The sequence below is a fragment of the Sinocyclocheilus rhinocerous genome, unplaced genomic scaffold (genome assembly GCF_001515625.1).
Source record: "Sinocyclocheilus rhinocerous isolate Xijiao unplaced genomic scaffold, SAMN03320098_v1.1 scaffold228, whole genome shotgun sequence".
NCBI lineage: Eukaryota > Metazoa > Chordata > Actinopteri > Cypriniformes > Cyprinidae > Sinocyclocheilus > Sinocyclocheilus rhinocerous.
In genome coordinates, this window is record NW_015634565.1 from 306,220 (window position 1) to 333,173 (window position 26,954).

At 36.1% G+C, this 26,954-nt stretch overlaps 1 protein-coding gene across 1 annotated transcript in view; it reads right to left on the reverse strand.

Annotated features, from left to right (window-relative positions):
* Nucleotides 1-264: 264 nt before the first annotated feature.
* Nucleotides 265-26,954, reverse strand: part of LOC107745908 (cilia- and flagella-associated protein 61-like) — a 31,518-nt gene continuing 4,828 nt past the window's right edge. Inside the window, exons 8-26 of the mRNA XM_016559945.1 lie at nt 26,515-26,721; nt 26,356-26,409; nt 26,119-26,231; nt 25,528-25,567; nt 24,538-24,677; nt 24,062-24,188; nt 23,910-23,987; nt 23,622-23,828; nt 21,419-21,547; nt 16,127-16,254; nt 12,340-12,432; nt 10,741-10,909; nt 9,048-9,222; nt 6,625-6,917; nt 5,640-5,967; nt 3,115-3,194; nt 2,786-2,991; nt 1,648-1,744; nt 265-742 (exon numbers count right to left, since the gene is read on the reverse strand). Coding sequence (XP_016415431.1) covers nt 545-742; nt 1,648-1,744; nt 2,786-2,991; nt 3,115-3,194; nt 5,640-5,967; nt 6,625-6,917; nt 9,048-9,222; nt 10,741-10,909; nt 12,340-12,432; nt 16,127-16,254; nt 21,419-21,547; nt 23,622-23,828; nt 23,910-23,987; nt 24,062-24,188; nt 24,538-24,677; nt 25,528-25,567; nt 26,119-26,231; nt 26,356-26,409; nt 26,515-26,721 — 2,862 coding nt within the window. The 3' untranslated portion in view covers nt 265-544. The remainder of the gene's footprint in view (nt 743-1,647; nt 1,745-2,785; nt 2,992-3,114; nt 3,195-5,639; nt 5,968-6,624; nt 6,918-9,047; nt 9,223-10,740; nt 10,910-12,339; nt 12,433-16,126; nt 16,255-21,418; nt 21,548-23,621; nt 23,829-23,909; nt 23,988-24,061; nt 24,189-24,537; nt 24,678-25,527; nt 25,568-26,118; nt 26,232-26,355; nt 26,410-26,514; nt 26,722-26,954) is intronic.

Here is a 26,954-nt window from a genome sequence, read left to right on the forward strand (position 1 = left end):
ATTTGTTGCATCTGAAATCTCATATGTAAGTTTTATTTTATTTTTATTATTTTATTTTAAATATCTGCTCTGCTCACATTACTACTCACCAGAGCCAAACATACTAAAATACATGAGCTATGCCTATGTGACGTGGTACTGCTGGATCATGCGTCTGTGATTTTCTGCCCCACATTCATTATCATACAGCTGCTGCTGCGCTCCGTCTTTACAACCGGTCAGATTCCTCTCATTCTGCTGCTCTTATCTGCCCCACCGCACTGAGGGGCCGCTGCGTTCACAGCTCCACATAATATAATACTGGGCAGCACATACATTCAAGATTTCAAAAGAGCAAAGACAGATATTTTAATGAATTGTCACCCAATATACACCAAACATTTGCATTTGACAAAAACAAGCTTTATTTATTTGCTGAAGTTCTTTGAGCTCCAACCCCCACAATGTGTTTCCCCCCCAAACATATGGTGCAGTGAATGTAGGAAATAAAGAAACCAAAGATAAAGTACTGAATAAATACTTGTAAATATTCAATGGAAATTGATTACAGCAGTCCCGGCCGGGCGTACATAGTCAGATGGTATCTGTTGTACTTCAGATAATCCAGAACACTCTTCCTCAGAGCAGAATAAGCCTCGCTTTTCTGAAACACCTCGCTGAGGCTCATCGACTGATCGGACTCTGCTTTATCGTCCACGATCTTCTGAAGAGCCTCTTGAATCGACACTGAACCATTCTCACCCTGTGAAGACACAAAAGTCTTGTTTTTTAATATGAAAATCTTATTTTATTCTTATTATGCTTGATTTTATTATGCTTTTAGTGGAACCTGTGTAGTTTTTTTTAAAGATGTATTTTTTTGGCATTTTTGCGATATAGGACAGATCAGACATGACAGGAAGCGAAGTGGGAGAGAGAGAAGGGGGTGGATTCGGGAAAGGTCCTCGAGTCGGGATTCGAACACGAGACGCCCGAAGCGCAGCGGCGCTGTATGTCGGCGTGTTGCCTACAAGGCTATCCGTGCCGACGAACCTGTGTAGTTATTATTGTTTTTTTTATTTTGTTATTAATTTTTATAAAAATATGGGCATTTATTTGTTTACCTGCCATATTTGAACAAACACATTTATTTCACCTGACATCTGATTTTTATTTAATTATTTATTTAGTTATTATTTTTCAGTGTGCATTTAGGAGGAACTTGATTTTTTATTTTATTTTTTTGCTGCATTTTTATTATTTATTTCCACATACAATATCCAACTTTTCATTTAATGGGCAAGATGGTTTGCTTATCTAACTTCAACAACTTGCACTGTGGAAGGTTTTTTAATTGCGTTTTTTTTATTTGATTTATTTCCACATACAGTATATCAAATGGTTTGACAAACTTGGAAAAACACATTTGTTTAATCTGAAATCTGATGTGAAAGCTTTTTTATTTTATTCTATTCTATTTTTAAAATCTGATCTGGTTGTATTTCTGCCCCACCAGAGCTAACTGCATGAAATGCATTGCATTAAAATGATTGGTGCATGACATATACAGGTTCAAAATGTTTCATAATTGCAATAAAGTGTTAATCTGGAAAGACTTTTTACAGAACAAATGCTTCTAACAGAGATGTAGAAGTAAAGGAAACCGACCTCTAGTTTGGCTGAGTCCATGATTTGCCGGACTTCCTGTTCAAAGTCAGCGAAGCGGTCGTGGTAAAGAGCCAAGCACCAATTCTCTCTAAAATAACTGGAAGAAGGGAAATTAAAAAGTCACATTTGGATTTAAAGACATGGTTCACTTGAAAAATCTAAATTTGGCCATTATTCTGTGTCATTCATTTTGTCCTTATGTCTGCAACTTGCTAGACACGCAAAGTTTTATGGCTTTGTTTTTTGTCTTTTTTAGAGCTTGACAGATGTGGTCACTATGAGCTGTGATGGTCTGCGTGAAGATTCATCAGAAATGTTTCTTTTGCATTCCATGGAAAACATAACAGCATACAGGTGTGGAACGACATGAGGGTGAGTAAATAATGACAGAACGAACAAGAAACACACACACACACACTCCACTTAGCATGTTCATCTAATATGCTCCATACATCAGCACGGTCGATCAATTACATTCACAGGTCTTGATGATCAGCCGTTTTCTGTAATGACATTGAGCACCGGCCACATTCAGAGTCACGACAAAAGAGCGGTGAAGAATCCCATTTTAATAAGTGTGATCAGCGTTGCTGGGTGGCTTAACTATTGTCTCGTGGCGCTGTGGAAAGCGGATTGCACACCTGCATAAACAGATTAGTAATGCAGGACAATGGCTCTGAGGGTGGAGGGTCAGTGGTGTTAAAGTTCAGGAGCAGAGGTCACACCGTCGGAAATAGATCATCATATAAAGTGTGACCAGATGAAAACAGATATGATTAAGGTTTGGAGTGTCATAAATAATCCTGTGCATAATTCAAGAGAATTAGTTGTTTGATTTGGTGTTTACGTATTGAACTGAACAATCAAAATGGGCTGCAGTGCAAATCTCACAAAACCTCTCAAGAGCATGTCTAGATCTAGATATTTCACCATAAAACCAAAGGGCAAAACTTCTGTTCTGCCTTATTATTGTAGATTTGAAATTCAGATTTAGTCTTGAAGTTGAAATCTATTTCTTGCAATTTAGAATCAGGCCTGATTTTAGTCTTGATTTAGTCTATTTTGAGTGTAAATGCATCGTCCAACTGTGACAGTAAAATGAATTTCTGACTGTAAGATTGACGTAACGCGGTTGAACCTGTACATGTCATGGACCAAACCCTCGTCGTAGCGTGAGCAGAGATGATTCAGCAGCAGCTGGTGTTTCCTGTAGAGACACAGGAGGTCGGAGACGGGAAGTGTGTTCTGAGAGAGGCACGTGATGCTCTCCACCACATCATGCGAGCTGAGATGCAGATGGAAGTAGTTCCCTGTTTCAGTGCGGCCCGTCACGATGTCACGACCCTGCAGGATGCGAATAATAAAGATGAACCTTTTAAGCTCTTAATGCAACACTTAAACTCTTGGTTAAAGTAATCTAGGACTGTACTGTGATAGAATGCAAACCCATCTTTGTTTAGACCATACCTTCTGAGTCGCTATTTTGTTGCCGATGGCAGTGGGTTTTGTGACATGGAGGTAATTGTAGCCACCTGGTAATCTTCCCCCTGTGAATGTGAGAATTATTATAAATTATTCCTCATAAATCTTGTTTTTACAAACACACAATTAATAGCATTTTCACCCGAACACCACAAATATGATTATAAAGCTGTTTATCTCATATCAGACGCTGTGTTTCTGTGTAACAGATGGTTCATTCTGCTATAATCACTTAGTCCGTGATTAGATTATGCAAATGAACTGTCAATAGTTTGGTGTCAGTCAGAATTAGATGAGGGGGAAAAACTGGGTGACGCAACACATGTTAAACATTTTAAACTTCTGCACGGCTATAAAATGGGAGAAAAGTGTTAAAATCCTAATAAAAATGATCACTGGATCCTCTAATAAACTCACAATGAGCACTTGACTGATTCTTGCAAGAGCAAATGAACTAGGGACAATTTATGTAAAAATGTAAGCACTGGAAAGAGATTTTTAAACGTTCTTAAGTATATTTTTAAGTATATGCTATAATGTTCTAGAATGTTATTGTTGCTAGGGGTTGTTAGGGTGTTCTAAGTAGTTGCTAAGGTGTCTTGAGTGGATTTTCTAGAGTGTTGTCATTGCTAGGGGGTTGCTAAGGTGTTCTGAGTCGATTTTCTAGTGTTCTTGTTGTTAAGATGTTTTATGTAGTTGCTAAGGTGTTTTGAATTTTAGAGCATTTTTCCAGAATATTTTCGTTGCTAGGGTGTTCTAGGCAGTTGCCAAGGTGTTTTGAGTGAATATTCTAGAATGTTCTTGTTGCTGGGGGTTGCTAGGGTGTTCTAAGCAGTTGCTAAGGTGTTTGAGTGGATTTTAGAGCATTCTTTCAGAGTATTCTGGTTGCTAGGGTGTTCTAGGTGGTTGCCATGTTGTTTTGAGCGAATGTTCTAGAATATTCTTATTGGGGGTTGCTAGGGTGTTCTAAGCAGTTGTTAAGGTGTTTTGAGTGGATTTTTTTAGAGTGTTCTTGTTGTTAGGGTGTTCTAAGCAGTTGCTAATGTGTTTTGAGTTGATTTTTAGAGGGTTGTCATTGCTAAGGGGTTGCTAAGGTGTTCTGAGTGGGTTTTCTAGAGTGTTCTTGTTGTTAAGGTGTTTTAGGTAGTTGCTAAGGTGTTTTGAGTTTCTTTTAGAGCATTTTTCCAGAGTATTTTGGTTGCTAGGGGGTTGCTAGGGTGTTCTAGGCCATTGCTATGGTGTTTTGAGCGAATGTTCTTGTTGCTGGGGGTTGCTAGGGTGTTCTAAGCAGTTGCTATGGGGTTTTGAGTGGATTTTAGAGCATTTTCAGAGTATTTTGGTTGCTAGCTTGTTTTAGGCATTTGCTAAGGTGTTTTGAGTGGATTTTCTAAAATGTTCTCGTTGCTAGGGGTTGCTAAGGTGTTCTAGGCAGTTGCTAAGGTGCTCTAAATGGGTTTCTAGAGTGTTCTTGTTGTTAGGGTGTTTTAGGTAGTTGCTACGGTGTTTTGAGTGGATTTTAGAGCATTCTTCCAGAGTATTCTGGTTGCTAGAGTGTTCTAGGCTGTTGCTAAGGTGTTTTGAGTGAATTTTCTTGTTGCTGGGGGTTGCTAGGGTGTTCTAAGCAGTTGCTATGGGGTTTTGAGTGGATTTTAGAGCATTTTCAGAGTATTTTGGTTGCTAGCTTGTTTTAGGCATTTGCTAAGGTGTTTTGAGTGGATTTTCTAAAATGTTCTCGTTGCTAGGGGTTGCTAAGGTGTTCTAGGCAGTTGCTAAGGTGCTCTAAATGGGTTTCTAGAGTGTTCTTGTTGTTAGGGTGTTCTAAGCAGTTGCTAATGTGTTTTGAGTTGATTTTTTAGAGGGTTGTCATTGCTAAGGGGTTGCTAAGGTGTTCTGAGTGGATTTTTTAGAGTGTTCTTGTTGTTAAGGTGTTTTAGGTAGTTGCTAAGGTGTTTTGAGTTTCTTTTAGAGCATTTTTCCAGAGTATTTTGGTTGCTAGGGGGTTGCTAGGGTGTTCTAGGCCATTGCTATGGTGTTTTGAGCGAATGTTCTTGTTGCTGGGGGTTGCTAGGGTGTTCTAAGCAGTTGCTATGGGGTTTTGAGTGGATTTTAGAGCATTTTCAGAGTATTTTGGTTGCTAGCTTGTTTTAGGCATTTGCTAAGGTGTTTTGAGTGGATTTTCTAAAATGTTCTCGTTGCTAGGGGTTGCTAAGGTGTTCTAGGCAGTTGCTAAGGTGCTCTAAATGGGTTTCTAGAGTGTTCTTGTTGTTAGGGTGTTTTAGGTAGTTGCTACGGTGTTTTGAGTGGATTTTAGAGCATTCTTCCAGAGTATTCTGGTTGCTAGAGTGTTCTAGGCTGTTGCTAAGGTGTTTTGAGTGAATTTTCTTGTTGCTGGGGGTTGCTAGGGTGTTCTAGGCAGTTGCTAGGATGTTGTTTAAAAGAGCCTACACTGAAGTGACTGTGATGTTTTGTTCTAGGTACTGCTTAAGAAATTTAGAAGGAGAAATGGTGACCTTGGATCTTGGCCTGATTATACGTTGGAATGAGGTGGTCGTGGTCAGACGGTGGGCCGGCGGGACGCTCCAGGGTTGGGTCACATAAGGGCAGGACAACAGATGCCAAACTCTGCCCCACCTCCTTACAATTAAAGCAGGAGTCGCTCCACTGGTCGGCATGGTAACGGCGGGAGTATTTGGTCAAGGGTCCTGCGGCGTATATAGAGGGGTCGTTGGTGTGGAAGCTGGAATCTATGACCAAACGCCCATCGAACACCAAACAGGCATCATTGATGGCCTTGAAGGCGTCGTAGTCGACGGTTTTATGAGAGAAGCTGAAGAACACCTATGAAAATCAAATGCAAGTTAAAAAAATAAAAGTCATTTTTTAAAAATAACAAGATAAAGGGAATGTTTAATAAAAAATAATTTAGTCTTAAATCTAAAATATGTAGACTACCATTCAAAATTTTTTTTAATAATTAATTATTTTATATAGCAAGGATGATCAATAATGAAAATAGATCATTAAATTGATCAAAAATGAGCGTAAAGACATTTATAATGCTACAAAAACTGTTCAAAAATTAGTTTTCAACATTGATAACAATCAGAAATGTATCTTGAGCAGCAAATCAGCATATCAGAATGATTTCTGAAGGATCACGTGAAACTGAAGACCGGAGTAATGAAGCTGAAAATTCAGCTTTGATCACAGGAATAAATTACATGTTAAAATATATTCAGATAGAAAACAGCTATTTTAAATCGTAATAATATTTCACAATTTTACTCTTTTTACTGTATTTGTGCTCAAATAAAAGCAGCCTTGGTGAGCAGAAGAGACTTTTTACAGACCTCAAAGTTTTGAATGGAAATGTGTTTTTTGGCACAAAAACATGTAAAAAATAAACACTAATACAAAATGTATAATATGGCTCCTTGAAATTTGTGTACTGATGTTTAAGAATGTTTCTGTTCCTCTGCAGGTAGTTTCACTCACCGCACACTCCAGTTGTAGAGTCTGAGTGTCAGTGGTGAAGGTCACTGAAGTCACGGGATCAGTGTGTCGTCCATCATTGATTTGAGTCAGCAGGCAGTTGTGATGCACGTGAACCTCCTCTTTTTCTAGAGCCTGTTTCACTGCGTGCTCCACTGAACCGTTGGGGAAACAGGAAGTTGGGTTGTCTTCGGGAGGATGGACCACATGAATCCGGCGGCCGCTGACACCAAGACACATAAGCGTCTCCACGCAGGTGAACACGTCTATGGTGTTTCCATATAGCACAGCATCACCTGCCAACCAGTCAAACATCATTTTGCGTTTGGTACACACGTCACATTTAAAAGAGTGGCTTCATTTGAAATGGAAAAACACTGGACTTTATTACATCCATACCAATAAGAATTTATCAAGTTACATTCCCTCCAATAAAAAGCTGGTTTACTTAACTGTAAAATAAACTTAAGGCCATTTAGCCTCCACAAGGGGGAGGGGAAGCAATTTATTACGGCTATTTGGAGAGATAATATCAGTGGCTGTGAAACAGAGAAGGGTCACTTAGCAACCCGGAGAAGGTCCCATTAGGTTAGATGAGGGGAAAGAAAGGAATAAGGAAGAGAAGATGAAGGAAGTGATGTCCTTTCACTGCTGCACCCAAACAGTGTCAGAAACGCTCTCACACCATCAGTGCTGGATTGATTTAATTGAGATCTTTTGTGAAGGAAGGTCTTTGATGTTAACATTAGAGTCCTCAAGGGTGAAAACTAATCAGACGGAGCTCATATAACGCACAGAATGACACGCTGAATATACAAGGCACACATGCATGATTCTGTATAATGAGAGATGATTGGTTTGAAAAATCATTGCATAGATGAGTATTACTTTTGCCGTATTCACTAAAGCATGATTTATATTATATATCAGAATAAAACATTGTAGGATTAATGTATACAAAATAATATTGAATGTGGATCAATAATGCAATCAAAATTTTGAAAGTACTTAGAATTTAAAAACTTTATATTACAAAATTAAAAACTATTTTATAATAATTGAAATGAACATTGGATCTCTATTACTTTAATTTAATTAGATTTGAAATTATTAATTAAATTATTAGCATTATTATTTTAATATCATTTCATTATTGGTTATTAGCAAATTACTACCATAATACACACACTATCGACCAAAAGTTGGAGTTGTAATGGTAAAAAAAACAGATCGTAAAAGATTTTTAAAAATGTTTTCGAAAGTCTCTTATGCTCACTAAGGCTGTATTTATTTGATTAAAAATACAGTAAAAACAGTAATATTGCGAAATATTATTACAAATTAAAATTCAATATGAATATATGTTAAGATGTAATTTATTCTTGTGATGCAAAGCTGAATTTTACTCCAGTCTTCAGTGTCACATGATCCTTCAGAAATTATTCTAATATGCTGATTTGCTGCTCAAGAAACATTTCTTAGTATTAGTATTAGTTTTATTGTTAAAACAAACAAAAAAATGTATCACCATATTTTCAGGATTCTTTGATGAATAGAAAGTTGAAACAGAAATCTTTTGTGACATCATAAATGTCTTTACTGTCACTTTTAGTGAATTTAATGCATCGTTGCTGCATAAAAGGATTCCTTTTATTAATATTTACTGATGTGCGGTCACAGGTGTGTGTAAATTGTCTTTGAACGTGACTCATCCAATCAGATTAGAGAGCCAGAAATGTCCGTTTTATAAATGTGGCTTTGTCTTCTATACATCTCACGCATTCAGTCCAGTAGCTCCTGTCTTCAATGCCATATTTACGCCAGTTTATGTTAAACAGCATTCATTTACATATCATCTGTCTTTCCTCATGCAGGGCTGAATAGCTAGAGAAGGTCTCGCTCAAGCCCTGTCCATGGTGCTGAAGCACAGCCAGCGCCGCACAACTCGGATGTTTTCAACCACAACAGGATTTCTGCCAAAACTATTATCAGGTAATTTGTGCTGACAACTTATTCGGAGCCAGACCTAGCGAGGCCTCTCTGGTTGACCCAAATACAAATTCTCATGCCACTAAATTGATATCTTTCATATGCAGACGGTATAATTAGCATTCACTGATAATTGCGCTACTTTCCGGATTATTAAAGGAGGCTGTAATTAGTAAATATAATAGGCTTAATCAGACAGATAGCGGTGGCTCATCTCTGCCCGTGCAGATTAATTCTTAGCTCACCCTGCTAATATTAATATTCCCCTGTAAATGGATGGAAGGAGATGAGATTTCACTCAGGCTAATTAGCTACTTGTTATGCTCTGACAGTTGGACGTGGCTTTAGAATAACAGTGGCTTGGTAAACGAGATTATGCAGGAGAGAGGGCTGCCATAGACTCTTTGTAAATCTTTGTAAATTTGCAGTAAACGCACCTGTCAGTTCCACGAAGTTGTCCATGAGCCACTGATGGACGTGTGAGCAGTCGTGCTGGTCGCTGAGGGTGAAGAGATTGGAGGGGACGGGCCGTGTGTGTCGGTGTCTGGGCTGATTTGGGTTCAGACTGTTGGTTTTTTGGGTTATGGCATCAGTACTGGTGAGACTGGGCATCTGAAGTGTAGTTAAAATAGAAAATGACATCCCTTCTGTCTCTATATATATTAATCTAAATGTCTATATATTAAATCTATATATTCTCCAACCAAACTGTTTAATCTTAATATTAATGAACTTTTATAATTTGTCATCACAAATTGCAGATACTTTGTAGAAGCTGGTAAATATATTTGTGTGTGTGTGTACATTTTGTATATATAGTTATCAGTGATATTGAAGTAGTTCTTCTAATATTTTGAATCAGTTTTTATTTTTATATTTTAGGCTTTCATTTGAAGTTTAGTTAAAGTTTTTGTCATTTTGTTTTCATTTTTTTTAAAAATATATGTCTATATATATTTTTATAATGTTTTAGTTCAGTTTTAGTTATTTTCGTACAACAAAAAAGCAGAAATAAAGTTTTTAATATTTTATTTCAGTTAATGTTTAGTTTACTTTTATTTAAAGTAACAAAAATGTTGTTTTTTGTGGTTCTAATTTTAGTTTTGGTTAACCCTTGACATACACACCACACAATTTTTTTTTTTAGGATTTTTTTTGTTTTTTTTTTAACTTTTTTTATTATGAATGTAAAAATGGAAGGAATGGAATAAAGATAATTATTTTTTTCAAGATTCTTTGAATAGAAAGTTCAAAAGAACTGTGCTTATTTAAAATCTATTTTTTTGTAACAATGTAAAAGTTGTTACTGTAGCTTACAACAAAACCAGTCATAAGTCGCACAGGTATATTTGTAGGAATAGCCAATAATACATTGTCTGGGTCAGAATTATCGATTTTTCTTTTATGCCAAAAATCATTAGGATATTAAGTAAAGATCATGTTTCTTGAATATATTTTGTAAATTTCCTACCGTAAATATATCAAAACTTAATTTTTGATTAGTAATGTGTATTGCTAGCAACTTCATTTGGACAACTTTAAAGGCATTTTCTCAATATTTTGATTTTTTTGCACCCTCAGATTCCAGATTTTCAAATAGTTGTATCTCGGCCAAATATTGTCCTATCATAACAAACCATACATCAATGGAAAGCTTATTTATTCAGCTATATATAGCTCATATATTCATGTATTAATCTAAAAAAAAAAAAAAATTTAACCTTATCTCTGTTTTTGTGATCCAGTGTCACAAATATATATATATATATATATATATATATATTTAAACATAAATATTGTACATAATGTAATTGCATTTAAATGTAAATTATTCAAATGATACAAAATTTATTTAAATATAAATAATTATATATATATTTATGTCCAGCTATATACACAGTATCAGCAATGTCCTACCATTAAATGTTTTGTCAGACTCTGCCAAATACAGCAGCAGCCACACAAGCTGAATTCTCATGTACTAATTATTGTGCTCTGCATGAAAACCGTATTAGCATTGCATTAATTTGCAAATAATGATCTGCGCTGGCACAGAATACACGTCTCATAATTCACAGTGACATCTTGGTTCAGTAAATTGTGTTGATGTTGTGTTTGTGCGTCTCTGACCTGATACTGCAGGCCGGTGCAGAGGATCAGATAGTCATACTTCACTTTACCATTCTCCATCAGCTCCACGTGTTTGGCCTCGCGGTCGATGGCCTTCATCTTACCCGTCACCACGCTGATCCAGGAGCGCAGAGACAGCCGGGCTTGATCCTGATCGCTGTAGCAATGACTGTGGAGGAACAGATCCTGCTTCAGATTTACACAGCTATGAAAAGAGCAGCCAGAAGGACATTGGTGTCTTTCACTGTAAGTGGGTTTAGATTCTCAATGCTCAAGGTTAACTGACTCATTCACGGAGATGCTCAGAATCAAGGTTTCGTGTGGAAGCTCTGATACGGTGTGTCGTATCAGTCGTTTGGATCGGTGGATTGGATTAGATGTGCCAGTCATGCAGAACCACTAACAGACATGATAAAACAGACGTTCCTGCTTTTCATCACGAGTGCCAGGAAGTAATGCTTTCGTTGAAGCCGCACTAAAGCTGCCACTCTCAAAACACTGAAATATGAGGTAAGAGGTCAGAATCTCTTGAGAAACCAAAATATGTCATTGAAAAAAATCAACATTTAATCTTGATTTATTCATTCCATCCCATTATTGTTGTTCTAAGATGTTCTAAGCAGCTTTTGATTCTCTTGCTTTATACTTCCAAAAATGAAGAAATCCACTACACTGCAAAAAATGATTTTCTTACTCATCATTTTTTTGTTTGTTTTCCAGTACAAATATCTAAACCTTCTAAATAAAGATACATTTACTTGAGAAGCAAATGACTTGAGATATTAAGTCTTGATTTTCTCAAATTATCAGAATTAAGTGAGTTAATGTTTAAAACAAGAAATCTGCCAGTTTAAAGTATAAACTCAATTTAGTTTTTTTTCTCAGAAAACAAGACTTAACATCTTATCAAAATTAAGTGAGTTGATGCTTAAAACAAACACAATTCTGTTTTCAGAAAAAATGAGGCAAGTTTTCTTCTCAAGAAAATGTACCATGTTTTATTATTTTTTTAGACATTTGTCATAGAAGTAAAAAATAATAGGTTAGAAATCTTTAATAGAATATAAAATGATTATAATTGAAAAATAATAATAAGTTACAAAATCGTGTTTGCACTGAATAAAAGCAGTCCAAAATTATAACCCTCAAATCTCATTTACAGTCATATTTTTCAAGCTTTCAGCATTTTGATTCGTCAACAACACCAAACCTTAAGCACAGTGAATTTGACAGAAGTGTGAATGAGATTTGAGTTCCAAAGGAGGCGAAGATCATCAGTGAGTAACGGCAAAATGTTGTGCCATTTTGACTCAAAAAATTCAGTGCATTGACAAGCTTTTGTGGCACCTTTTTTGTTCTTTTACTAGTAAACTTGACTACTAAGAAATCATTAATAATGTTTATAATGAATCGACTTTTTGGATTGCATCAGTCAAGCCTTCGAGTCTGAACTCCACTGAGAGACCAGGAAAGCTTCAGTGCTTTAGCACTTCACATCTGTATGATAGAATTGAAATAAAGCGGACTTTCCCTCTTTCATGGAGTGGAAATATGCTGCATTGGAGTCTGAATGCCTCTCGTTTGTAATGCATCTTTCACCTTGTAGCCAGAAATCTCATGTTGTCATCAGAGCAGCGATCTGGAAGGCCGTGAGTGGAGATGAGAGTGAGATTGTTGAATCTGAGATGAGGACTGGCGGGAAAGAGAAAAGTAGACGAGTCAGAGTCAAATAATGCCATTGACCCTTTTTTTTCCAATCAAGTTTATGCATCTTGACATTATACAAAGAATCGCTGATGTTCATACTGTTGATCGAACATGTCTCTGAATTGAGGTACAGAAAAGCTTTTCTGAAGAACAGACTCTGTGTAGGACAGATCTTGTCCATTTTGGATAATGAGGCTATTTTTGTCAAATTTTTTGTTCCTTTTTTTCAGTCCAGAAATGAATACCATTGAATGAAAAGAGGACAGCAGCAACGCCTGAACAAAAGCATGCGGGGTGTGTGAGGTTATTCTGCAAACACTCGACGGACAGATGCTGAAATCCCTTAATTTCCAGCACAGCGCTGGCCTGCTTTAAAGCGCTTTCTTCTCCAACCATTACAGTAAAAGCCTTTCCTTTCCTTTTGTTTTGTCTTTTTTCCCCTCTTGTTTTGTTTCCTGTGTGTAGTGGTCTCCCCACGTTCCCTCAGGGGTGTAAAAAGGTCTCTTGTCATGTAAATGTGCTGGAAAGACATGATCTCTATCTGTGGCGGGAGAGGAAATCAGGCTAGCGTGTGTTGAAAGAGGAGCATGTGAGGCCTGCGGACCGTCATGATTGATCAGACGGAGGACGCTGGACACACAGCCGCAGCTCTGCTTTCCTGCACTCTAAGCGATGCAGACAGACAGAGCTGTGACTGTCATCTTCAGCTATCTGTCTTTTATTTTAGCCCGTTTTTTCATTTAACTCCTTCCTGCACATGTTTGACTTGCACTAATGTTCACATGCAAAAGTATAAGAGAGATTGCCATTTTTAACAGCTCCTGAGCAGTCAAATTATTTTTAACGAAGAGTCCATAAAATTAATTAAATATTATATTATCCATTTAATTTTTACGGAGCCCTGCACATGACATGCAAAAAAAATAAAAATAAAATTGTGCGCCCAATTTACTAATTCATTCCCTCGATGTACTAAAACGTGCACAAGATTACCATTTAATTCCCTCGATTTGCTAAATCGTGCACACAATTTACTAATTCGTTCTCTCGATTTCCCATAAAATTAATCTATATTTTAATTATAATAACCCTGTTAACACAATTTGGGACATGTCTAAATACATTAAAAGTAAATTTAATGAAAAATAAATTGATTTGTGTGATTTTTTTAAAATTTTAGCCATAAACATTAATGAATTAAATGTAATGTTTAATTAATGTTTATTGCTAAAATACCATTATAATTACATTTAAAAACATGTATACATTAAAACATTCAAAATTTGGGGCATGCCTAAATACACTAAATAAATAAAATTAAATAAAAAATAAATTGATTTGTGCAATTTTATTTTAGCGGTTAATTAATGCTTATTGCTAAAATAACATTAAAATGAAATACAATTTAAATCTAAAAACATTTAAAAATAAATTAAATTAAAAACAAATTTATTAGTGAGATTTTATTTTAGAAATATATTGTTTAATTAATGTTTATTGCTAAAATAACATTAACATTTAAAAATGTGTACATTAAAATATTTAAACAAAATTGGGGACATGCCCGAGTACACCAAATAAATAAAAAATAAATAAATAAATTGAATTACATTATTGTTTAATTAATGTTTACCCTGTTTGGGACCACATGTTGTAGTTATTGATAAACATGATTTAAAGAATAACATTTGTTTGAAAATATATCATTTTTTCTTACATTTTTAATTTTTTATTGTTATTAACTATTATTTGTGTAAAATTGAGCAAATGTGATTATTAGAGTATTTACTAGATGGCAGTGGATATTTTCATTGTTGTTTCAGTAAGAATTTATAGAATTAATTAAAGAACAGAATTATTTGTCAATCTTTTATATAAGAAAAAAATCTGGAATCTGTGTCAGTGTGAAATGTTAATCTTGTGTGTGTGTGTGTTTTCTCTCCGCAGGCTGTTCTTGACCACCAGCTCACAGCGTTCTGGCCTTATCAGCAGCTGACAGGCCTCTATTGTGGCCAGTGTCTGACTGCTAAGTTTAGGGGCCAAGCATCTTTATCGGTCCTCTATGGTCCTGCGTTTCACCCCATCCTCAGGGGTGATAAAGGACAAGAGAGCGAGCATGAGGAGGCCAATGGTTTTGGCTTAACAGATAAGCGCTGTCGGCCATGGCCTCCACCTTCTCCATTAGACAGGCGGCCTCTACAGGGGCTGACCGGCCATAAGTTTAGTGGACACTAACTGCCTCATTAGTCAAGTCATTAGCGACAGCAAACACCAATTGCGGCCTAGAGAACAGTGGCAGGGCTAATTAAAGGGCCAGCGCGTGACCTCCACACACTGCCAGCTCTAGACAGCTGCGTGCCCGCGGTGCCTGCCAAAGCAGCAGGAGTTAACACACACACACACAACCGCAGAGTGACCCCTGGTTGCCAGGCAGTTATCAGCTTTCAGGAAACAAGAACGGCCTTAAATTGCAGCTTTGTTTGGTCAAACGCTTTGCGAGAAGCTGCATCCAAACCCCTGACATCTCCTGATATCCGCTCGAGAAATGACATCCTGAAAAGTGAAATCCTTCAGAGACTAAAGACCTAATGTGTGGTTTTTAGACAAGTCATTGTCTAAAAACAGAGTTTCCCAACCTTTTTATGTACACTATTGTTTAAAAGTTTTCTGTAGGAAAGAAATTAATACTTTTATTCAGCAAGGATGCATTAAATTGATCAAAATGACAGTAAAGAAATGTATTATATTACATTTTTTTTAAAATAATTGCTTGAATCCTGAAAAAAAAAATGAAGCAACATTGATAATATTAGGAAATGTTTCCTGAGCTGCAAATCAGCATATTAGAGTGATTTCTGAAGGATCATGTGACACTGAAGACTGAAGTATTGATGCTGAAAATTCAGCTTTGATCACAGCAATAAATTACATTTTTGATTACAATTTGAAATCGTAATAATTGTTCTACAATATTTTTAATTTTACTGTATTTTTGATCAAACAAATGCAGCTTTGCTGAGCATAAGATACTTATTTCGAAAGTCTTACTGACCACAAACCTTTCAGTGATGGTGAATCTCGCATTTTTGACCTAGTGATACATTTGTTTGTAAATGAAATCTGGAAAGGAAATGTCATTTACAGTCCTTATTAAGTGAAATAGTCTTGGTTCAATATCATCTGCATTTTCTACAATATAAAAGTTTTTCTCACCAGAATGTGGCCCTGATTTTTAATTTGAAATCTTTCCAGTTTGGAACCAATGCCTGGTTGGGAATCACTGCTTAAAAATATTTTAATAAAGGCAATCAAATATTTTATTTGAAGAATCTGTTTTTCAAATTCAGTGGCTTAAAACACAAAGAGATCTCTGTCCTGAGGCAAAAGGATCCAGAATGCAGGTATTAATTGGCGTGTGCTGGGCTGAGTGTTATTATATAAAGCCGTGAGCTCAGATTTCATGCAATCATTGTTTCGCTCAGATCCCTGAGGGTCACTCTCAGTAATTATAATCACGCTTGAGATGATGCCCCTCCACCCCCAGACAAAAAAAAAAAACCTGTTTTAGACGCAAATATCTTGCTGTTTCTTCAAAAAGAAATCATAAATGCTTTTTAGGGCTTAATTATCAGTGCTGACTGTTTGATTGAAGTAGCGTTTCTAAAAATGGCATGCTTACCAGAATGTCAGTGCTTCAAGAAAAGCTAAACCCATGTCAGATGCTCCCACTACCACGATTCTGGCATTGATGGTGACCTTCGGCTCCATGGTGAGTTTTCTGTTAGTGTGGTACAGGGCAAAAGGAGCCTGACAAGAAGAAAGGAGAAAACAAGATCTTTAGTGTTATTTAAACCCTAAAAATGCTCAGCGGTGGAGTTTTTCAGTGGCCAATGCTGATACTAATGCCTAGACATGTACAGGTGAATACAATTTAATTAAAGCAAAAAGGATTTTGAATAATACATACTTTTATTTGATCAGTGGCAGTAAAGACTTGTATAATGTTGCAAAAGATTTCTATCTCAAATAAATGCTGATCTTTTGAACTTTATATTCACCAAAGAAAAAAAACCCCCATGGTTTCCACAAAAATATTAGGCAAGAACAACTGTTTTCAAAATTGATAATAAGAAATGTTTCTTGAACAGTAAATCAGCATATTAGAATGATTTCTGAAGGATCATGTGAAGGATCATGTGACACATTACACAAGACTGGAGTAATGATGCTGAAAATTCAGCTTTGATCACAGGAATAAATTACATTTTAAAATATATTAAAATAGAAAAAGTCATTTTAAATTGTCATAATATTTCAAAATATTGCTGCTGTTTTTACTGTATGTTTGGTTGCCTTGGTAAGCAAAATATTTGTAAAAAATCTTACCGACCCCAACATTTTGAACATTAATGGACTTATATAATTATTGGAAAGCAAATTGTGATTATGTATGTGCTTTTATGTCTAACAAATGAAGCTATATATAGACAACGCTGATTTAAATATTTAACCAAAATAATGTTAGGTATGATGAATTATTAAAACTTTCATAACTGATGGATGCATCTGTTAGAATGGGTTCAAAATCATTATTTTTCCAGCAATCCCATCCATCCATCATTCCATGGGCTCACGCCCGTTGGTGTCCATCCAGCAATAGTGTGGATTATGAATTTATAAGCATCAAAATAACAGTTTAATGGGGGAAAAACATATTTATTTGTTACTAAAAGAGATACTTATCATTTCTGTGGTCATTTAAAGCACCAGCTCAAGCGGACCTTATTGTTGAACATTGGCTAATCTCATAAGCCTCTGCTTGTCGATGCAACGAAGTGGTGGTGTGTTGTGTTTCAGGTGTGTGTTTGTCCTTTAACCAGAGAGTTAACAGCTAAAAGCTAAGCTCAGCTAACAGTAATTGCAGTTTCCCTAAAAGCACTGCTGATGTCCTACACACGGAAGGGTTCCCCTGCATGACAATAGTTTAATCAGAGCCAGAGTGACAGTATGTTTCACTGAGCACTTATTGGGCTAAAAAAGATACCAGCAGCACAACGAACAGGAAAAAAACATTTGCATTAGTGAGCACTATAACTCATCTAAAATACTGAAATGTGCTAATGTTAAAGAGTTCCACTGAGCGAATGGAAACGTACTTTATAAAAAACGTGCAGAACACCTCAATAGGCTCTGCACCTAATGCATTGAAATGGTCAATTCTTAAAGCAGATTTACTCAGAAGGACATGTTTGGTCGTCTTTGAATCAACTGAAAGCGAACAGCTGCCGTGTTCTCCTAATCATTCTCTCTCTGGTTCTCTAATTGGCCCTTGAGCATGAATAATTTGAAGGATTTGTTCTGTGCTACACCTTATCTGATTTAAGGTGGAAGAATAGAGACGCGGTGGATTTTGGGAAGGGAGAGGCCCGAAACTATGCCATTTGTCATTGTAATATAAGGAAAAGTAGCTGATTACATGACCATCAACGACAGGCTCGTCAAAGTCATTCATTAAATGCTGTAATCAATGGTAAGGTCTGAAGGAGGTTTAAATTCTGGACATGTGGGGCCACTTGAAGACACAAATCAGAAAATGCACAACATGATTCCATGTGCACAAAATCACACAGACATCATTTTCTAGTCCCTTCAAAAGTTTTAAAGGTCATATAGAGAAAAGCACAAAAAATGATATTTATGAATATAGTGTAAAATGTAATTTATTCTTGTGATGTAAGCTAAATTTTCAGCATCATTACTGTAGTCTTTAGTGTCACATGATTCTTTAGAAAACATTCTAATATACTGATTTAATTTTAATGAATAAAAAGTTCAAAAGAACAACGTTTAATTGAAATCTTTTATTCAAACTTTTGAATATATATATATATATATATTGTGACGAGCGTCCCGAGCTCACATCAGCGTTGCCCTGGAAACGGACGAGGAACTCCTACTTGCAAAAACCATATTTGTCAGTATTTTTTAAGTAAAAGTACATATAATTTTACATTACTTTTTAAAAACTTTTAAAATTATATATGATCTATTTATTTTTTTACAGTTTGTGTGTCAGAATATATATAAATATATTCAAAAGTTTGGGTTCGGTAACATTTTTTACAATGTTTTAAAAGCAGTCTCTTATATTTACCAAGTCTGCATTTATTTGATCAAAAAAATACACTAATTTTGTGAACTATTATTACAAAGTAAAATAACTGTTTTCTATTTAAATATATTCTAAAATGTAATTTATTCTGGTGATGCAAAGCTGAATTTTCAGCAGCCATTACTCACATGATTCTTCAGAAAAAGTTTGCCATGGAGAAATACACAATTAGTTAATAAGCTAATAATGTGATAACCTATTAAAAATAAAAACACAAATATTGGGGTTCACTAATATTTTTATTGGATAAATATAAGTCTTTAATTACATTTAACTATTTTAAATAATAAATTCATAGTAATAACATTTCAATAATGTAATTCGCCATGTTGGATTGATTTTTCATAGCGGTGCATGATGTGATTGATTTCTCTGTAAAGGATGCTAAGTGTTACTTTAGAATTTGACTCTAAGAATGTACCGTCGAGAGGAGCCAATAAGCACCGACTCACGCACGGAGAAGCCTCGACTCACCTCAGGACCCAGCGCACTCACTTGAGCACTTTCTCTGTGAATAAATCCACCCTCCGGGGTATTTATTTGAGCTCTCCTTGTCGCGTGTTCCTTCCACCCCGTTACAATATATATATATATATATATATATTCACACACACACACACACACACATATATATATATATATATTGACCTTGCAATCTATTTTTGTTTTTGTATTTTTTAAAGAAATTAAAGACTAATATTTTAAAATCTCCCTTTGATACTGATACAGTGTTCTGCATTCAAAATTTAAATAATTATGCTTCATCATATTTAAAATGTAAAATATGATGTCATTATAATAGTTTGCATACTGAATTGTGATTGGTCTTCCTCTCTTATATTTAGTTACCCTATAGCTGCTGAGAAGGTTGCACAAAGATGTGCGGCGACTAATGGCAAACCGTGAAAGTGTTCAGGAAACCTGTTTGAAAACGGTCAGTATTTTTGTGATTTCTTCTAAACTAAAAAAAAGATCTCGGATGTTGTTCATCTGCTCCTGAAATGATATGACAGTGACGTGATGTGAAACAGGAGCTGACCCTGTCCTCTCTGCTCAGGTAAAGCCAGCGCAGGTGCGTCCATCTCAAACATGCAGGACTTCTGTCAGACATAATGCCCTTCGTAACACAACACTCTATTGACGAAGACTGGACAGGTGCTTTAACTCTGATTAATTCATCTGAACCGGACGGAGGATTAGCGCAGTCATTGCACTCTTATCTGCAGCGCTGCCTGGACACCGGCGTTGCTGCGCTACCAAATGGAGCTTTCTAATGTGGACTGAAGGGTGACAGCTTGTGTTTCTTGCTAATGCACTGCACACACGCACACACACACACACACACACACATAAAGCTGCATATGACACAGCAGCTCTGTTCCAAAACCTAATGAGCACCCTGCTGCCTAACATGGGCAGTGGCTTTAACTGATTTTGCTTCAGGAACCAGACTTTACACAGGATTTCAAGTGGTGAATGAAGTGTCATATATCCACTGTAAAAATATCCTGTTAAATTTATGATAAAAAACTGGCAGCTGTGGTTGTCAGAAATTCACCATTTATTTACCCACCTATATATTTACAAAGTAAAATAACTGTTTTCTATTTAAATATATTCTAAAATGTAATTTATTCTGGTGATGCAAAGCTGAATTTTCAGCAGCCATTACTCACATGATTCTTCAGAAAAAGTTTGCCATGGAGAAATACACAATTAGTTAATAAGCTAATAATGTGATAACCTATTAAAAATAAAAACACAAATATTGGGGTTCACTAATATTTTTATTGGATAAATATAAGTCTTTAATTACATTTAACTATTTTAAATAATAAATTCATAGTAATAACATTTCAATAATGTAATTCGCCATGTTGGATTGATTTTTCATAGCGGTGCATGATGTGATTGATTTCTCTGTAAAGGATGCTAAGTGTTACTTTAGAATTTGACTTTAAGAATGTACCGTCGAGAGGAGCCAATTATTTTGTGAATGCACCTTAAAATGCTGCCTACTTAGGGTTTGTAACCACCTTCAAGCTTGTATACATAAGCTTTTATAATAAGCCCTATTGGGTTTATTGAAGAAAACGGTGAAATCATGTGGGCTGAATGTGCTTTCATAACACCTCATGATTAATTTAGCACGTTTTGATTGTATTGATGAAGAAACATTGTGTGAAGTGAAATCCCCCCTCTGGCTAGTGGGTGTGTGTGGTATCTCACTCAGAAGTAAACACACACACACACACACACACGTCTACAGCAGATGTTGGTTGTTCTGATGATGGCTGGATAAGAATGCTGCTGCATTACCTGTTAGAAACCAGCGTAAACATTCTCCGCCATCTGCCACCATCCATCTGCTTCTTTACAACTAGACCTTCAATAACCTCAGGCAACAACGGCTCTGAGATCTGCACCACGCACGGCTAACGATTCTGCCTCAGAACGCATTACGAGTGGAAAAATGCAGACAGCTACGGCGTTAATTATTGATAAACGCAAGTGGGAGAAACAAAGTTGCAAGTGTGTCACAAATTCCTAGTGTGATTCATTCATTTACTGCACAGCACCCTCTTGTGGCACTTAATTTCCTCCTCGGTGTGATTACTAAAGCATGCATGGTCACGCGCATACTTACAGTTAACAATTTAAACAAACCCCTATAGAATAGTTTCAACGATTGTTGTAGTTTTAACGTTACGATTGCTTTCATTGTTTTAGTTTTTGTTTGTCATATTGATTTAAATGCTGGCTTATGTTCATATTTCAGGAAGCTGGTTTTGGTCTGACCTGATGCTTGGTGATCTGCTGGGACGGTGCGTTGATGCCCAGCTCCTCCAGCGGGTAGATGATCTGTCGTCTCGGGCTCACCGGCACCATAAAGTTCAACACCGCTGCCAGAGAGTGAAGACTGACATCCTGAGAGCAAAGAAGGACAAAGGAAGAAATGTTTGTCAAGCCCCGAACCAGAAATCAAGACTTCTGATAGAAAACATTTGCTTGAAGAACCCCTGAGATGTTAAGTTAATATTTTAGTAATATTATGAGACATTTGCATGATAATTGTTGTCTGATGTTGGTTAATGGTCACATGACAAACATTGCTGATGTCTTTCCTTCTTGGCATTGTGTTAACACACACCTTAAGGCTCCAGACCAGAAAACTGCCAGAACATCTGCTTTTATGGAGGTGCTCACGCTTGCTGATGATCAGTTAATCAAAGGCATTTGATTAGCAGAGCCTGACTTACCCTCTTAAAGGGTTAGTTCACCCAAAAATGAAAGTTCTGTCATTAATTACTCACCCTCGTGTTGTTCCAAACCTGTAAGACCTTTGTTCATCTTCGGAATTTTTCTTTTCTTTGCGCAAAAAAGTATTCTCGTAGCTACGTAACTTTACAGTTACGATAGATCATCGATCATCTTGGTACTTTTCTGGACCTTGAACGTGGTAGTTACCTAGCTGTCTATGGGAGGGTCAGAGAGCCCTCATATTTCGTCAAAAATATCTTAAATTGTGTTCCGAAGATGAACGAAGGTCTTACGGGTTTGGAACAACACGTAATTAATGACAGAATTTTCATTTTTGGGTGAACTAACCCTTTAATTCCTATGTTAACAGTAAGGGTGTCCTAACTTGGTCACACATGGCTTTTCCATTTTGGCTTTATTTTTGTTAAATAAATAATGACACGGTGTGATATGTCATGTGTTGTTCTTCATCTGAGGTTTTATTTTCCAAATTTTAAGACCTGACAAGGACCAGATATTTTTTTTATTATGTCCTGATACAGAAAACCATGGAATTCAATAGGGTGTCTTAATTTTTTCACATGACTGTATATAATTGTTGTAAATTACAGTTGCCTTGGGAAAAAAAGGAAATTTCAAAATAATTATAATAATTTGATTTTACACTACAAGTTACAATACTAATATTTATATCTTAAATTCTTCACTTTCAAACATTCAAATCCTCATTTGGCAAAATACTGGTGAAATACTGAAAACATCTGTCCACTAAAAATGTTGCAAATAATACCAGACTAAAGTTTAATAGAACAATTAATAAAAGAATAATCATGGATTTTAATGGTTTTGAAAGAAGTTGCTCACTAATTCTGCATTTATTTTTTAAAATAAACTGTGAAATCATTAATATTGTTAAATATTATTACAATTTAAAGGGGTCATATGATGCTGCTAAAAAGAAATGATTTATTTTTAATGTGATTTATTCATGTGATGGCAAAGTTTAATTTTTAGCAGCCATTAATAACATTTTAAAACTACTTTAATAATATTTGTAATAATATTTCACAATATTACTATTTTTACTATTTTTGTTAAATTAAATGCAGCCTTGCTGAGCATAAGAGACTTCTTTCAAAAACCTTAATTATTCCATAATTGACCTTTGAACGGTAGTATATAAAATAACATTTTATATTGATTTTATTTAATTAGTAACTTTTCATCAACTCACGAAGACGACACACGTGTCCACTGCAGAAAAGGATTTTCTTACTCAGTATTTTCGTCTTGTTTTCCAGTAAAAATATCTAAACATTCTTAAATCAAGATATATTTTCTTGAGTAACAAAATGCCATAAGTCTTGTTTTCTGAAAAAAAAAACTATCAAAGTTAAGTGAGTTTATGCTTAAAACAAAAACAAATACAGGTATCTGCCAATGGGGTCAGAAAAATAAATTTAATTCACAGGAAAAACACGATTATTTTGATTACCCCAATGGCAGACATTTGTTCTTGTTTTAAGCAAAAAACTCACTTAATTTTGATACATTTTTTTTTCAGAAAACAAGACTAAATCTAATGATGTTTTACGTCTCAAACAGATGTATCTTGATTTAAAATTTTTTGGATATTTATACTAGAAAACAAGACAAAAATATTGAGTAAGATAATAATTTTTTGCAGTCTGAGATTATTGTGGTCTTTTTTTTTTACAGGAGAAAATTGACTTTTGCCCACCTTATGGCTGTAATGGGGTGGATGAAGGAGGAAATAGAGGCAGGACTTGTGTGCCAAGCGCAGCACCTCCCTAAAGATATATTTGGTGTGATGCTGGAAAATGGGGTTGAGGAAAAAGTGACACAGTCGACCGTGTTCCTCTCGCTGGTGATGGCTGAAGTACATGAACCTCTCGACGTCAAAGTTGGCTCTGATGAACTCAATGTCCTGGGAGCACGAAATGCATTGCAAATGATTTATGGTAAGAAACAGCAATGACACACCATGACACGTCATTTAAAAAGGTACCTCTTCATCTCTAATGATTATCAAACCAACAACTCGCCCCTCGACCTGCGCCACAAAAGCCTGAAGAGCAGTTCCATCCTGAGAAGGAGAGACAACGTTCAGACATCACAAGCACTGCTCTGAGATGATTTAGTGAGTGGTTTGTGACAGACCTGGTCTTTTCGGGCCTGTAGGAACAGATCCAGATCTTCACTGATGGACTCCCGCTGGCCGAGACTCTCAGTCAAACTCTGGACTGCTGGGATATCAGACGACACCGCCACTCGCACCTCCAATATCCTGATGGACAAACAAATATTAGTTTGAAACATAAGACATTGGACAATTCATGAATACATTTTGTAATGAATGTAAAAATGTTGCCACAAGATATTATCGGTAAATATCAATTGGATTCCTAGAAACAGCTGAGGTCAAATATATCAGAAGACAGAATAATTGATTTATCTTCAATAGATCATCTTTTGAATCTGGTTTTATGCGCTCACAAAATCTATAAAGGTCAGAATGTTGTTCTTTAATTTTATTGTGGTTTAATCATGCTTTATGGTACAATTCATCTTCTAAGGAACTATTGATTTGGAGATTTTTTATCCGCTCATTTAGATGATTCCGAGTGTGCGTGTACCTGGTCAATCCCCACCGGTGACACAGGTAGAGTTCCTGCGAGCAGGTGCTGGTGTCCCGAGGGACGACTCTGATGAAGGACTGCAGCAGCGGGAACTCTGGAGTCAATTTAGGTACAGAGATCACACAGAAATCCCGATCCTGCGGAACGTCATAACTATTTATGTCACATTTATTAGATTTATTATGTTACTTGTAAAACAGGACACAAAATGCTGGACTGTGCACTCAAGAATGAAAATACTGTCATCATTTACATTACCGCTTAAAGATTTAGTGGCGGTAAGATTTTTGTATGTTTCTCTTATGCTTACCAAGGCTGAATTTATTTGATCAAATGTACAGTAAAAATATGATTACAATTTATAATAATTGTTTTTCTATTTGAATATATTTTAAGATGTAATTCATTCCTGTGAGTTAAAGCTGAATTTTCAGCATCTTCAGTGTCACATGATCCTCCAGAAATCATTCTAATATGCTGATTTGCTGCTCAAGAAACATTTCTTAACATTAGCAATGTTGAAAACAGTTGTGCTGCTTTATATTTTTGTGGAAACTGATTTTTCTTTTTTATTTGTTGCTTAGAAAGTAAAAAAACTGCATTTATTTAAAATAATTTTTTTGCAACATAAGTGTTTTACTGTCACTTTTCAGGGGAAAAAGCATTACAAAAAAAGAAAAACTGACTGACCCCAAACTTTTCAATGGTACTGAACTCTTGTCTTAAACATGTATGACTTGTTTCTTTTACAGTACACAAAAGGATATAGTTTGAAGAATGTCAATCTTCTGTTTTCCAAATATGACAAAAAGTAATATTCATAATAATAATGTTTGCTTGCTTCTCACACAAAGCCATCATAGGACTACTGTTAGGATTTTGAATTGTAATTTTTTTGTTTAAAAAAAAGAGCAATATGAGGGTGAATTATCATAATGATAATTTTTTGTTGGGTGAAGCCTTAAACGAGCCAGTTGATGTACTTACCGGGAACAGTTTAAACAGGTACGGCAGGAAATCTGCTGATCTTTGAGGAAAGAAGACGACAACAGAAATGAAAGCTTATGAGCATCATCTGTTCTGTAGGAGCAATGATAAAGGCTGCCATGTTGGGCAGTAGTAAGAGTGTGGTCTAGTTGGTCTCGCTGTCACTTTAAGCATTCTACTCATTAATTACATGCTCATGCTCCGTGGGGAGCGACAGGCCTCCATATTCCACAACAGCTGGCCAATAAGGTGGCACACAGACCAGCTCAGCAGGAGCCAAATAACACTCAGACTGATTTTTACAACAGCTCCTCACTGAAAGCCACTGGAGCTCGGCCAGATGAGGACAGACAGTTTTCCTTTAACCAAAATTCATTTAATCAGTACAAGTTCTGATAACTTGCGTACTTCAGAGGAGCCATATTTTACACTTTCATAGCACTATCCCACTAAAGTCATGGTTTCTTGCACCAAAAACAGTCATAATTGAGATTTTCATGATAATTATCCACCCTGTCTCTGACCCTTTGAACTAAACAGGCTGTTCTGCTGGTTGCTAGTTAGTAACTTTCTGGTCCAAGAGGTCCTCACCTCATTTCAAATTTCTTTTCCATAGTGAAGAGCTGGATGCAGAATGCATTAGGTGGCCCGTCTGGTTCAGAGTCCTCACCTGAGTCCACAGTGTCTTTGACGCATGAATTTGGCTAGTTAGAGAAATCAATAGAGAAACAAAAATAAGCAATTCACATAAGGCATGAATCACATTTGGAAGGATTCGCAAATATAGTAACTGGTATTAAAATGCAAAAGATGATGTTTAGCGCTGACCTGAGATATGTCAGTAGGCTCATCTCCACTCTCCTGCTCTGCTGCCAGTTCACCCTGTGAAGGTCATTTGGGTAAGTAAGTTATTAAAAATACATAAATTAGCCCTGAAATCCCTGATGAGCATCATTAAATATGCTGAATGTGTCTTTTGAAACTCACTTCCACAGGTTCTTTGGCTTCATCAGATTGCTGGGCATCAGTGACATTTTCCTCCCCCAGCGATTGTGGTTCCTCTGGTTTTTCCTCTTGATGAGCTGGATTTGTCTTTCTCAATCCTTCAAATTCTTCAAGTTCAAACCACTTATTGAATAGCTTCAAATCCATGTGACCGCTCACACTGACAAAACCAACGACAGCTCCTTCACTCTGTGTAAGTACACACACACTAACACTTTACTAACAGTTTAATTAACACATTTTTGGATTACGATACAAATATTGACGTTTGTATCTTCGTTATGACTTATTTTGGGGTGCTGATTCCAAAAATAGTGCCTGTTTCATAACATTTTCTCACAAAATATGATGCATTTCGTAGCATTTTTGTTTTCCACAACCATTTGTAAAGTGAAGTTGTCTTATATTATCCCGTAATCACC